This window comes from Salvelinus alpinus, chromosome 15 (genome assembly GCF_045679555.1).
Source record: "Salvelinus alpinus chromosome 15, SLU_Salpinus.1, whole genome shotgun sequence".
NCBI classification, from domain to species: Eukaryota; Metazoa; Chordata; class Actinopteri; order Salmoniformes; family Salmonidae; genus Salvelinus; species Salvelinus alpinus.
The window spans coordinates 1792733-1808215 of record NC_092100.1 but is presented as its reverse complement, the minus strand read 5'-3'; the positions used below and the strand labels follow the sequence as shown (position 1 = coordinate 1808215).

General features: G+C 46.7%; 1 protein-coding gene across 2 annotated transcripts in view; it reads right to left on the bottom strand.

Annotated features, from left to right (window-relative positions):
* Nucleotides 1-15483, bottom strand: part of LOC139539374 (cyclin-dependent kinase-like 5) — a 166772-nt gene that overhangs the window by 106288 nt on the left and 45001 nt on the right. For both annotated transcript variants that reach the window (XM_071342247.1, XM_071342248.1), the window contains exons 8-11: nucleotides 10061-10151; nucleotides 8977-9166; nucleotides 8085-8165; nucleotides 373-539 (exon numbers count right to left, since the gene is read on the bottom strand). In XM_071342247.1, the coding sequence (XP_071198348.1) occupies nucleotides 373-539; nucleotides 8085-8165; nucleotides 8977-9166; nucleotides 10061-10151 (529 nt within the window). The remainder of the gene's footprint in view (nucleotides 1-372; nucleotides 540-8084; nucleotides 8166-8976; nucleotides 9167-10060; nucleotides 10152-15483) is intronic.

Sequence of the window (15483 nt, the reverse complement as noted above, 5' to 3'; positions counted from 1 at the left end):
GTAAATGTTCCCAATATATTGAGGATGGCAGAGTAGTGAATGTTCCCAACATAGTGAGAATGACAGAGTAGTAAATGTTCCCAACATAGTGAGAATGGCAGAGTAGTGAATGTTCCCAACATAGTGAGAATGACAGAGTAGTAAATGTTCCCAACATATTGAGGATGGCAGAGTAGTGAATGTTCCCAACATAGTGAGAATGACAGAGTAGTGAATGTTCCCAACATAGTGAGAATGACAGAGTAGTGAATGTTCCCAACATATTGAGAACGGCAGAGTAGTGAATGTTCCCAACATATTGAGAACGGCAGAGTATTACACACTATACTGTTCCTGTTCCAGCTCCCTGCCTGGTGTACTACTGTTGGCTACCTGGTGGGGGCGCTGTTGTCCGTGTGATGAGGCTTCCTCTTAGAGGAGCGGACTGGTGTGGGTGTAGGAGGTCCAGGTCGCTCCACCAGTCGCGGTGTCTGGAAGGCATGGTGGTCCAAACTCTGCTCCGTTAGAAACCGCTCTGTAGGACTCAACAACAGCAGGTTCTGCGCACACACACACCCACACACAGTGTCAACATGTCTTCAACAAGCTCCCCTCCCAGTCCTCACTAGTATGCAGTGTGAGTCATCATGATAATCATCAACATCAGACTGGAATAGACCAGCTTCACACTCTATATTAATATTCAGGGAAATGAAAAGCTCCAACTTCATTGGTTTTAATTGAGCTGGCTATGTGAGTCACTAAGGAGAGATGTTTGGCCCAAAAAGCTCCTTGGACATGGTGGTGTTTTCCTCCCTGTCCACCTGATGAAAGTGAAGGATCTCCAGTCTCAGAGGAGAGGTTAGGGTTAGGCCCTATAGAGAAGAGAGGAGCTCCGACAACACCACTATGGCGTAGGAGCAGTTAGGAGTGACCTGTGATGTCACTATTACATGTGATGTCACTAAATACAGTATATCCACACTTATTTGGATAGTGAAGCTAAATGTATTAATTTAGCTCTATACTCCAGCATTTTGTCTATGAGATCAAATGTTTCATAAAAGGTAATTTGCTGATGGCTGATTAGTAATACATTGTTTGTTTAAGTAGTCAGGGGTAGGATGCAGTAGTCAGTAGGATGCAGTAGTCAGAGGTAGGATGCAGTAGTCAGGGGTAGATTGCAGTAGTCAGTAGGATGCAGTAGTCAGGGGTAGGATGCAGTAGTCAGTAGGATGCAGTAGTCAGGGGTAGAATGCAGTAGTCAGTAGGATGCAGTAGTCAGTAGGATGCAGTAGTCAGGGGTAGGATGCAGTAGTCAGGGGTAGGATGCAGTAGTCCGGGGTAGGATGCAGTAGTCAGGGGTAGGATGCAGTAGTCAGTAGGATGCAGTAGTCAGGGGTAGGATGCAGTAGTCAGTAGGACGCAGTAGTCAGGGGTAGGATGCAGTAGTCAGTAGGATGCAGTAGTTAGTAGGATGCAGTAGTCAGGGGTAGGATGCAGTAGTCAGTAGGATGCAGTAGTCAGTAGGATGCAGTAGTCAGTGGGATGCAGTAGTCAGGGGTAGGATGCAGTAGTCAGTAGGACGCAGTAGTCAGGGGCAGGATGCAGTAGTCAGTAGGATGCAGTAGTCAGTAGGATGCTGTAGTCAGTAGGATGCAGTAGTCAGTAGGATGCAGTAGTCAGTAGGATGCAGTAGTCAGTAGGATGCAGTAGTCAGGGGTAGGATGCAGTAGTCAGTAGGACGCAGTAGTCAGGGGCAGGATGCAGTAGTCAGTAGGATGCAGTAGTCAGGGGTAGGATGCAGTAGTCAGTAGGATGCAGTAGTCAGTAGGATGCAGTAGTCAGTGGTTGGTAGGATGCAGTAGTCAGGGGTAGGATGCAGTAGTCAGTAGGATGCAGTAGTCAGTAGGATGCAGTAGTCAGTAGGATGCAGTAGTCAGTAGTCAGGGGTAGGATGCAGTAGTCAGGGGTAGGATGCAGTAGTCAGTAGGATGCAGTAGTCAGTAGTATGCAGTAGTCAGTGGTTGGTAGGATGCAGTAGTCAGTAGGATGCAGTAGTCAGGGGTAGGATGCAGTAGTCAGTAGGATGCAGTAGTTAGGGGTAGGATGCAGTAGTCAGGGGTAGGATGCAGTAGTCAGTGGTTGGTAGGATGCAGTAGTTAGGGGTAGGATGCAGTAGACAGTAGGATGCAGTAGTCAGTAGGATGCAGTAGTCAGGGGTAGGATGCAGTAGTCAGTAGTCAGTAGGATGCAGTAGTTAGGGGTAGGATGCAGTAGTCAGTAGGATGCAGTAGTCAGTGGTTGGTAGGATGCAGTAGTCGGTAGGATGCAGTAGTCAGTAGGATGCAGTAGTCAGTAGGATGCAGTAGTCAGGGGTAGGATGCAGTAGTCAGTAGGATGCAGTAGTTAGGGGTAGGATGCAGTAGTCAGGGGTAGGATGCAGTAGTCAGTGGTTGGTAGGATGCAGTAGTTAGGGGTAGGATGCAGTAGACAGTAGGATGCAGTAGTCAGTAGGATGCAGTAGTCAGTAGTCAGTAGGATGCAGTAGTTAGGGGTAGGATGCAGTAGTCAGTAGGATGCAGTAGTCAGTGGTTGGTAGGATGCAGTAGTTAGGGGTAGGATGCAGTAGTTAGAGGTAGGATGCTGTAGTTAGGGGTAAGATAGTGTGCTGAATGTTCTCAGTCATCGCCTACAAGAACAGCAGCAACAGCACTGTGCTGCCCACCAGACTGCGATCACAGTCTGTTTACAGCTACAGATCAGTCTGTTTACAGCTACAGATCACAGTCTGTTTACAGCTACAGATCACAGTCTGTTTACAGCTACAGTTCACAGTCTGTTTACAGCTACAGTTCACAGTCTGTTTACAGCTACAGTTCACAGTCTGTTTACAGCTACAGATCACAGTCTGTTTACAGCTACAGATCACAGTCTGTTTACAGCTACAGATCACAGTCTGTTTCCAGCTACAGATCACAGTCTGTTTCCAGCTACAGATCACAGTCTGTTTCCAGCTACAGATCACAGTCTGTTTACAGCTACAGATCACAGTCTGTTTCCAGCTACAGATGGGGAAACAGAGAGAAGCAACAGTAGAGCTGGAGCTGAGACCCAGGCAGACAGACAAATAGACGGCATTGATGCACACCTATTTACATGCAGTAGAATAAAATACCATACACTACAGATACATTACACTACAGATACATTACACTACAGATACATTACACTACAGATACATTACACTACAGATACATTACACTACAGATACATTACATTACAGATACATTACACTACAGATACAATACATTACAGATACATTACACTACAGATACATTACACTACAGATACATTACACTACAGATACATTACACTACAGATACATTACAGATACATTACATTACAGATACATTACATTACAGATACAATACAGATACATTACACTACAGATACATTACATATTGTTGGGTTCTGAGAATATGAAATATTACTTATTCACTGATGGACTGCTAAGGTTGAGGGTCTACACCAGAAGTTAAGGGTTATATGAGGAAGGTATATAGTGTGTGTAACTAAGCTTGGAATGTGTTGAGTACAGGGAAGAGATTCCATGTGGCAGGCATTGAGGGGAGACGGGTGGAAATCTTAGAAACGAACAATGTCTGAGGGAGAGAGGGTAATGTATCATGTTTACATTATGTCAGGATGTGTCACTGAGGGAGAGAGAGTAATGTATTATGTCAGGATATGTTACTGAGGGAGAGAGGGTAATGTATAACGTTTACATTATGTCAGGATATGTCACTGAGGGAGAGAGGGTAATGTATAACGTTTACATTATGTCAGGATATATCACTGAGGGAGAGAGGGTAATGTATCATGTTTACATTATGTCAGGATATGTCACTGAGGAAGAGAGGGTAATGTATAACGTTTACATTATGTCAGGATATGTCACTGAGGGAGAGAGGGTAATGTATAGTGTTTACATTATGTCAGGATATGTCACTGAGGGAGAGAGGGTAATGTATTATGTCAGGATATGTTACTGAGGGAGAGAGGGTAATGTATAACGTTTACATTATGTCAGGATATGTTACTGAGGGAGAGAGGGTAATGTATAACGTTTACATTATGTCAGGATATGTTACTGAGGGAGAGAGGGTAATGTATAACGTTTACATTATGTCAGGATATGTTACTGAGGGAGAGAGGGTAATGTATAACGTTTACATTATGTCAGGATATATCACTGAGGGAGAGAGGGTAATGTATAATGTTTACATTATGTCAGGATATATCACTGAGGGAGAGAGGGTAATGTATCATGTTTACATTATGTCAGGATATGTTACTGAGGGAGAGAGGGTAATGTATCATGTTTACATTATGTCAGGATATGTCACTGAGGGAGAGAGGGTAATGTATAATGTTTACATTATGTCAGGATATGTCACTGAGGGAGAGAGGGTAATGTATTATGTCAGGATATGTTACTGAGGGAGAGAGGGTAATGTATAACGTTTACATTATGTCAGGATATGTCACTGAGGGAGAGAGGGTAATGTATAATGTTTACATTATGTCAGGATATGTCACTGAGGGAGAGAGGGTAATGTATCATGTTTACATTATGTCAGGATATGTTGTTAGACATCAGGGATCCTCTGGGAGGAGAAGAGACACAGTCTGGTACCAATAACCATGACAGCCTTGAGTTGGGGAGGAGTGAGCACTTTGGGGGAGAGGTCAGGTCAGATGAAGTGAGGAAGAACAGATATCACTAAGGTTCTGTCTAGCAACAGAGATGCATTGGCTGTTCGGTTGTGGAGGAGGAGACTCAGCCTGGGAGAAAGGGTTAAATATTAGCGCTTGTGTGAAATGTTTTTGTGTCTGAATACAGCTGTGTCGACCCTTTGGGAAGAATTAAACTTGGCTAAGCTTCTCTAGTGTCCGTGAGTTATTTAATCGGAAAAATTTGAACCTAACAATATACATTACAGATACATTACATATACTTTACATTACATATACTTTACATTACATATACATTACATTACAGATACATTACACTACAGATACATTACACTACAGATACATTACACTACAGATACATTACAGATACATTACACTACAGATACATTACACTACAGATACATTACACTACAGATACATTACACTACAGATACATTACACTACAGATACATTACATTACAGTTATATTACATTACAGATACATTACGGATACTTTATATTACATTATAGACACATTACAGTTATATTACAGATACATTACATTACATTGCAAATACCTTACATTACATAAACCTTACATTATATATACAATACATTACAGGTATATTACAGATACATTACATATACATACATTACAGATACATTACAGGTATATTAGACACATTACATTACATATACATTACAGTTACATTACACTACAGATACCTTACATTACATAAACATTACAGGAATATTATAGATACCTTACATTACAGATACAATACATTACAGATACCTTATATTACAGGTATATTAGACACAGTACATATACATTACAGTTACCTTACATTACAATTAAATTACAGTTACATTACATTACATATACATTACATTACAGGTACATTACAGATACCTTACATTATATATACATTACAATTACATTACATACACAATACATTACAGATACAATACATTACAGGTATATTACTGATATATAACATTACATATACAATACATTACAGGTATATTACAGATACATTACATACACAATACATTACATTACATACACAATACATTACAGATACAATACATTACAGGTATATTACATTACATACACAATACATTACAGATACAATACACTACAGCTACATTACATTACATACACAATACATTACAGATACAATACACTAGGTATATTACAGATACAATACACTACAGATACATTACATTACAGATGCATTACACTACAGATACATTACACTACAGATACATTACACTACAGATACATTACACTACAGATACATTACACTACAGATACATTACACTACAGATACATTACACTACAGATACATTAAATTACAGATACATTACACTACAGATACATTACACTACAGATACAATACAGATACATTACATTACAGATACATTAAATTACAGATACATTACATTACAGTTATATTACATTACAGTTATATTACATTACATATACATTACACTATAGATACATTACGGATACTTTATATTACATTGTAGACACATTACAGTTATATTACAGATACAATACATTACAGGTATATTACAGATATATAACATTACATATACAATACATTACATATACATTACACTACAGATACATTACACTACAGATACATTACACTACAGATACATTACACTACAGATACAATACACTACAGATACATTACACTACAGATACATTACACTACAGATACATTACACTACAGATACATTACGGATACTTTATATTACATTGTAGACACATTACAGTTATATTACAGATACAATACATTACAGGTACATTACATTACAGGTACATTACATTACAGGTACATTACAGAGACATTACATTAAAGATACCTGGCATTACATTACAGAGACATTACATTACAGAGACATTACATTACAGAGACATTACAGAGACATTACATTACATTACATTACATTACAGATACATTACATTACAGATACATTACATTACATTACATAGACATTACATTACATTACAGATACCTGGCATTACATTACAGAGACATTACATTACAGAGACATTACATTACAGAGACATTACATTACAGATACCTGGCATTACATTACATAGACATTACATTACAGAGACATTACATTACATTACAGATACCTGGCATTACATTACAGAGACATTACAGAGACATTACATTACATTACAGAGATATTACATTACAGAGACATTACATTACATTACAGAGACATTACATTACAGAGACATTACATTAAAGATACCTGGAATTACATTACAGACACATTACATTAAAGAGACATTACATTAAAGATACCTGGCATTACATTACAGAGACATTACATTACAGAGACATTACATTACAGAGACATTACATTAAAGATACCTGGAATTACATTACAGACACATTACATTAAAGAGACATTACATTAAAGATACCTGGCATTACATTACAGAGACATTACATTACAGAGACATTACATTACATTACAGAGACATTACATTACATTACAGAGACATTACATTACATTACAGAGACATTACATTACAGAGACATTACATTACATTAAAGATACCTGACATTACATTACAGAGACATTAAATTACAGAGACATTACATTACAGAGACATTACATTACATTAAAGATACATGACATTACATTACATTACAGAGACATTACATTACATTACAGAGACATTGAATTACAGAGACATTACATTAAAGATACCTGCCATTAAATTACAGAGACATTAAAGATACATGACATTACATTACAGAGACATTACATTACATTAAAGATACCTATCATTACATTACAGAGACATTACATTACAGAGACATTACATTACAGAGACATTACATTACATTAAAGATACATGACATTACATTACAGAGACATTACATTACATTACAGAGACATTACATTACATTACAGAGACATTAAATTACAGAGACATTACATTACAGAGACATTACATTACATTAAAGATACCTGACATTACATTACATTACATTACATACAGAGACATTACATTACATTACAGAGACATTAAATTACAGAGACATTACATTACAGAGACATTACATTACATTAAAGATACATTATGTTACAGATACAATACACTACAGATACATTACACTACAGATACAATACACTACAGATACATTACACTACAGATACATTACACTACAGATACATTACACTACAGATACAATACAGATACAGATATATTACTTTACAGATATATTAGAGGCATGTGTTTTTATGGAATGGAGAGTCATACCCTACTTTCAGTGTGAATCAGTACAACCCTAAACCATCCCTGACCTTTAACTCCTGACCTCTGACCTTACCTTCATGAGGTCCAGCAGGGCTCCACTGATGAACCCCAGGTACTTTCTCTCCAGGGTGGTGGGGTGGTTCACTGCTGGGAACTGAAATGCACAAAACAAATAGCATGGTTTACGTGTCATGCCTCTACCACCATCAGCAGCCAGTCAGCCAGCCCGTCAACCAGCCAGTCAGGTAGCTAGTCAACCAGCGAGTCAGTCAGTCTTCCCGTCAACCAGCCTGTCAGCCAGTCAACCAGCCAGTCAGTCAAAAAGCCAGCCAGCCAGCTAGCCAGCCAGCCAGCAAGTCAACCAGCCAGTTAGCAAGTCAACCAGCCAGTCAGTCAACCAGCCAGCTAGCCAGCCGGTCTAGCTGGCTTGATGAGGGGTCAACCAGCCAGCCAACCAGCCAGCCAGCCAGCCAGCCAGTCTGTACACAAGCCAGTCAGCCAGCCAACCAGTAAGTCAACCACCCAGCCATCCAGTAAGCTAGCCAGCCAACCCGCCAACCACCCAGCCATCCAGTAAGCTAGCCAGCCAACCAGTCAGTAACGTCAGCCAGTCGGTAACGCCAGCAAGTAACACCAGACGGAAACACCAGTCAGTAACACCAGCCAGTCAGCCAGCCAACCAGCAAGTCAGTAATGATCTGAACCTCTCCTCAAGGCAGAATGGAGACAAATGATGTGTCACTGTGATCCAATCAGTCATGCCACAGCTAGCAAGAGAGAGGGAGAGGAAGGGATAAGAGATGGAGAGAGAGGGAATACTGAAATAAGACCAGAGATAGAGAGATGGAGTGAGTTGGAGCGAAGAGGAAGAAGAGAAGAGTAAGAGAGCGTGTGAGGGGGAGTGAGGGGGAAAGAGGTGGACAGATAGAGTACTGAGAGCAGAGACAGTTTCCAGCCTGTCCTACCCGCAGCCCGTGGAATCGAGGGTTATTGTAGAAGAGTTTCATCTGTTCAGTAGGCAGTGGTCCCAGGACCTTCTGGATGGTGAAGAGCTGATCTATCTCACTCTCTCCTGGGAACAATGGCTGGCCATCACTCAGCTCCCCCAGGATACAGCCTACTGACCACATGTCAACTGACTTACCATACGGAGCACTGGGGGAAGAGGGGAGACGGGGGAGAGAGAGGGGAGACGGGAGAGAGAGAGGGGAGAGAGGGAGGAGAGAGAGGGGAGACGGGGGAGAGAGAGGGGAGAGACGGGGGAGAGAGAGGGGAGAGAGGGAGGAGAGAGAGGGGAGACGGGGGAGAGAGAGGGAGAGACGGGGGAGAGAGAGGGGAGACGGGGAGAGAGAGGGGAGACGGGGGAGAGAGAGGGGAGAGAGGGAGGAGAGAGAGGGGAGACGGGGGAGAGAGAGGGGAGAGACGGGGGAGAGAGAGGGGAGACGGGGGAGAGAGATGGGGAGAGAGAGGGGAGACGGGGGAGAGAGAGGGGAGACGGGGGAGAGAGAGGAGAGAGGGGAGAGAGAGGGGAGACGGGGGAGAGAGAAGGGAGATGGGGGAGAGAGAGGGGGAGAGAGAGGGGAGAGAGAGAGGGGAGAGAGAGAGGGGAGACGGGGGAGAGAGAGGGAAGAGAGAGAGGGGAGACGGGGAGAGAGAGGGGAGACGGGGGAGAGAGAGGAGAGAGAGGGGAGAGAGAGGGGAGAGAGAGAGAGGGGAGACGGGGGAGAGAGAGGGGAGACGGGGGAGAGAGGGGAGACGGGGGAGAGAGAGGGGAGACGGGGGAGAGAGACGGAAGAGAGAAAGGGGAGACGGGGGAGAGAGACGGAAGAGAGAAAGGGGAGACGGGGGAGAGAGACGGGAGAGAGAGAGGGGAGAAAGAGAGGGGAGAGAGAGGGGAGACGGGGAGAGAGAGAGGGGAGAGAGGGGAGACGGGGAGAGAGAGAGGGGAGAGAGAGAGGGGAGAGAGAGAGCATCAACACATGTGTTGATGCTTTATGTATACAGTATCCAGGCAGAATGGACTCAACCAGTACTACACACCACACTCACCCCAGCAGTAGTTCTGGAGAGCGGTACCATCTAGTGGCCACGTACTCTGTGTAGTTGGCATCATTTCCCTCTGAGAGATTGCGGGCGAAGCCTGACAAGAGAAGACAGACAGTGAATAAGAGAGAGAACAGGAAGTGACCTCAGAGACCAACTAACCAGGAACACAGCGAAGACAGTCAACTCATTTCAGGAGGATGATGAGGACTCAGGAACAACAGTCTAAAAGCCACCAGTCAGACCCCCTCTCTTTCTCCTCTCTCCCCCCGTCTCTCCTCTCTCTCCTCCGTCTCCCCTCTCTCTCCCCCGTCTCCCCTCTCTCTCCCCCGTCTCCCCTCTCTCCCCCGTCTCTCCTCTCTCTCCCCCGTCTCCCCTCTCTCTCCTCTCTCTCCCCCGTCTCCCCTCTCTCTCCCCGTCTCTCCTCTCTCTCCCCCGTCTCCCCTCTCTCCCCCGTCTCTCCTCTCTCTCCTCTCTCTCCCCCGTCTCTCCTCTGTCTCCCCCGTCTCCCCTCTCTCTCCTCTCTCTCCCCCGTCTCCCCTCTCTCTCCCCCGTCTCCCCTCTCTCTCCCCCATCTCCCCTCTCTCTCCCCTCTCTCTCCTCCGTCTCCCCTCTCTCTCCCCCGTCTCCCCTCTCTCTCCCCCCTCTCTCTCCCCTCCGTCTCCCCTCTCTCTCCCTCATCTCCCCTCTCTCTCCCCCGTCTCCCCTCTCTCCCCCTCTCTCTCCCCCCTCTCTCCCTTCTCCCCTCTCTCTCATCCGTCTCCCCTCCGTCTCCCCTTCTCTCCCCTTCTCTCCCCTCTCTCCCCTCTCTCCCCTCTCTCTCCTCCGTCTACCCTCTCTCTCCTCCGTCTCCCCTCTCTCCCCTCTGTCTACCCTCTCTCTCCTCCGTCTCCCCTCTCTCCCCTCTCTCTCCTCCGTCTCCCCTCTCTCTCCTCCGTCTCCTCTCTCCCCTCTCTCTCCCCTCTCTCTCCTCCGTCTACCCTCTCTCTCCTCCGTCTCCCCTCTCTCTCCTCCGCCTACCCTCTCTCTCCTCCGCCTACCCTCTCTCTCCTCCGTCTCCCCTCTCTCCCCTCTCTCTCCTCTGTCTACCCTCTCACTCCTCCGTCTCCTCCGTCTCCCCTCTCTCTCCTCCGTCTCCCCTCTCTCTCCTCGGTCTACCCTCTCTCTCCTCCATCTCCCCTCTCTCCCCTCTCTCTCCCCTCTCTCTCCTCCGTCTCCCCTCTCTCTCCTCTGTCTACCTTCTCTCTCCTCCGTCTCCCCTCTCTCTCTCCTCTGTCTACCCTCTCTCTCCTCCGTCTACCCTCTCTCTCCTCCGTCTCCCATCTCTCCCCTCTCTCTCCTCCGTCTACCCTCTCTCTCCTCCGTCTACCCTCTCTCTCCTCCGTCTACCCTCTCTCTACTCCGTCTACCCTCTCTCCTCCGTCTACCCTCTCTCTCCTCCGTCTCCCCTCTCTCCCCTCTCTCTCCTCCGTCTACCCTCTCTCTCCTCCGTCTCCCATCTCTCCCCTCTCTCTCCTCCGTCTACCCTCTCTCTCCTCCGTCTACCCTCTCTCTCCTCCGTCTACCCTCTCTCTACTCCGTCTACCCTCTCTCCTCCGTCTACCCTCTCTCTCCTCCGTCTCCCCTCTCTCCCCTCTCTCTCCTCCGTCTACCCTCTCTCTCCTCCGTCTCCCCTCTCTCCCCTCTCTCTCCTCCGTCTACCCTCTCTCTCCTCCGTCTCCCCCGTCTACCCTCTCTCTCCTCCGTCTACCCTCTCTCTCCTCCGTCTACCCTCTCTCTCCTCCGTCTACCCTCTCTCTCCTCCGTCTACCCTCTCTCTCCTCCGTCTACCCTCTCTCTCCTCCGTCTCCCCTCTCTCCCCTCTCTCTCTTCCGTCTACCCTCTCTCTCCTCCGTCTCCCCTCTCTCCCCTCTCTCTCCTCCGTCTACCCTCTCTCTCCTCCGTCTCCCCCGTCTACCCTCTCTCTCCTCCGTCTACCCTCTCTCCCCTCTCTCTCCTCCGTCTACCCTCTCTCTCCTCCGTCTCCCCCGTCTACCCTCTCTCTCCTCCCTCTACCCTCTCTCTCCTCCGTCTACCCTCTCTCTCCCCCGTCTACCCTCTCTCTCCTCCGTCTACCCTCTCTCTCCTCCGTCTACCCTCTCTCTCCTCCGTCTACCCTCTCTCTCCTCCGTCTCCCCTCTCTCCCCTCTCTCTCTTCCGTCTACCCTCTCTCTCCTCCGTCTCCCCTCTCTCCCCTCTCTCTCCTCCGTCTACCCTCTCTCTCCTCCGTCTCCCCCGTCTACCCTCTCTCTCCTCCGTCTACCCTCTCTCTCCTCCGTCTACCCTCTCTCTCCTCCGTCTACCCTCTCTCTCCTCCGTCTACCCTCTCTCTCCTCCGTCTACCCTCTCTCTCCTCCGTCTACCCTCTCTCTCCTCCGTCTCCCCTCTCTCCCCTCTCTCTCCTCCGTCTCCCCTTTCTCCCCTCTCTCCCCTCTCTCTCCTCCGTCTCCCCTTAACTGAGTCAACAGAATGAGTCAACACTGAGCAGCTAAACATAGACTGTACTGCTATACAGAGTATATTAGTCGTGTCTGGTACGATACCACCAGAACACCAACCGGACTATCATAGTGTCTGGTACGGTACCACCAGAACACCAACCGGACTATCATAGTGTCTGGTACGGTACCACCAGAACACCAACCGGACTATCATAGTGTCTGGTACGGTACCACCAGAACACCAACCGGACTATCATAGTGTCTGGTACGGTACCACCAGAACACCAACCGGACTATCATAGTGTCTGGTACGGTACCACCAGAACACCAACCGGACTATCATAGTGTCTGGTACGGTACCACCAGAACACCAACCTGACTATCATAGTGTCTGGTACGGCACCACCAGAACACCAACCGGACTATCATAGTGTCTGGTACGGTACCACCAGAACACCAACCTGACTATCATAGTGTCTGGTACGGTACCACCAGAACACCAACCTGACTATCATAGTGTCTGGTACGGCACCACCAGAACACCAACCTGACTATCATAGTGTCTGGTACGGCACCACCAGAACACCAACCGGACTATCATAGTGTCTGGTACGGTACCACCAGAACACCAACCGGACTATCATAGTGTCTGGTACGGTACCACCAGAACACCAACCGGACTATCATAGTGTCTGGTACGGTACCACCAGAACACCAACCGGACTATCATAGTGTCTGGTACGGCACCACCAGAACACCAACCGGACTATCATAGTGTCTGGTACGGTACCACTAGAACACCAACCGGACTATCATAGTGTCTGGTACGGCACCACCAGAACACCAACCTGACTATCATAGTGTCTGGTACGGTACCACCAGAACACCAACCTGACTATCATAGTGTCTAGTACGGTACCACCAGAACACCAACCTGACTATCATAGTGTCTGGTACAGTACCACCAGAACACCAACCTGACTATCATAGTGTCTGGTACGGTACCACCAGAACACCAACCGGACTATCATAGTGTCTGGTACGGCACCACCAGAACACCAACCGGACTATCATAGTGTCTGGTACGGTACCACCAGAACACCAACCTGACTATCATAGTGTCTGGTACACAACCACCAGAACACCAACCTGACTATCATAGTGTCTGGTACGGTACCACCAGAACACCAACCTGACTATCATAGTGTCTGGTACAGTACCACCAGAACACCAACCTGACTATCATAGTGTCTGGTACGGTACCTCTAGAACACCAACCGGACTATCATAGTGTCTGGTACGGTACCACCAGAACACCAACCGGACTATCATAGTGTCTGGTACAGTACCACCAGAACACCAACCGGACTATCATAGTGTCTGGTACAGTACCACCAGAACACCAACCGGACTATCATAGTGTCTGGTACAGTACCACCAGAACACCAACCGGACTATCATAGTGTCTGGTACAGTACCACCAGAACACCAACCTGACTATCATAGTGTCTGGTACGGTACCTCTAGAACACCAACCGGACTATCATAGTGTCTGGTACAGTACCACCAGAACACCAACCTGACTATCATAGTGTCTGGTACGGTACCACCAGAACACCAACCTGACTATCATAGTGTCTGGTACGGCACCACCAGAACACCAACCTGACTATCATAGTGTCTGGTACGGTACCACCAGAACACCAACCTGACTATCATAGTGTCTGGTACGGTACCACCAGAACACCAACCTGACTATCATAGTGTCTGGTACGGCACCACAAGAACACCAACCGGACTATCATAGTGTCTGGTACGGTACCTCTAGAACACCAACCTGACTATCATAGTGTCTGGTACGGTACCACCAGAACACCAACCGGACTATCATAGTGTCTGGTACGGTACCACTAGAACACCAACCGGACTTTATCATAGTGTCTGGTACGGCACCACCAGAACACCAACCTGACTATCATAGTGTCTGGTACGGTACCACCAGAACACCAACCGGACTATCCTAGTGTCTGGTACGGTACCACTAGAACACCAACCTGACTATCATAGTGTCTGGTACGGTACCTCTAGAACACCAACCTGACTATCATAGTGTCTGGTACGGTACCACCAGAACACCAACCGGACTATCATAGTGTCTGGTACGGTACCACCAGAACACCAACCTGACTATCATAGTGTCTGGTACGGTACCACCAGAACACCAACCTGACTATCATAGTGTCTGGTACAGTACCACCAGAACACCAACCGGACTTTATTTAGAGGAATGAGGAGAGCTGTGCGTCCACATGGAATGAGGAGAGCTGTGCGTCCACATGGAATGAGGAGAGCTGTGCGTCCACATGGAATGAGGAGAGCTGTGTGTACACATGGAATGAGGAGAGCTGTGCGTCCACATGGAATGAGGAGAGCTGTGTGTCCACATGGAATGAGGAGAGCTGTGCGTCCACATGGAATGAGGAAAGCTGTGCGTCCACATGGAATGAGGAGAGCTGTGCGTCCACATGGAATGAGGAGAGCTGTGCGTCCACATGGAATGAGGAGAGCTGTGCGTCCACATGGAATGAGGAGAGCTGTGCGTCCACATGGAATGAGGAGAGCTGTGTGTCCACATGGAATGAGGAGAGCTGTGCGTCCACATGGAATGAGGAGAGCTGTGTGTCCACATGGAATGAGGAGAGCTGTGCGTCCACATGGAATGAGGAGAGCTGTGTGTCCACATGGAATGAGGAGAGCTGTGTGTCCACATGGAATGAGGAGAGCTGTGCGTCCACATGGAATGAGGAGAGCTGTGCGTCCACATGGAATGAGGAGAGCTGTGCGTCCACATGGAATGAGGAGAGCTGTGCGTCCACATGGAATGAGGAGAGCTGTGCGTCCACATGGAATGAGGAGAGCTGTGTGTCCAGATGGAATGAGGAGAGCTGT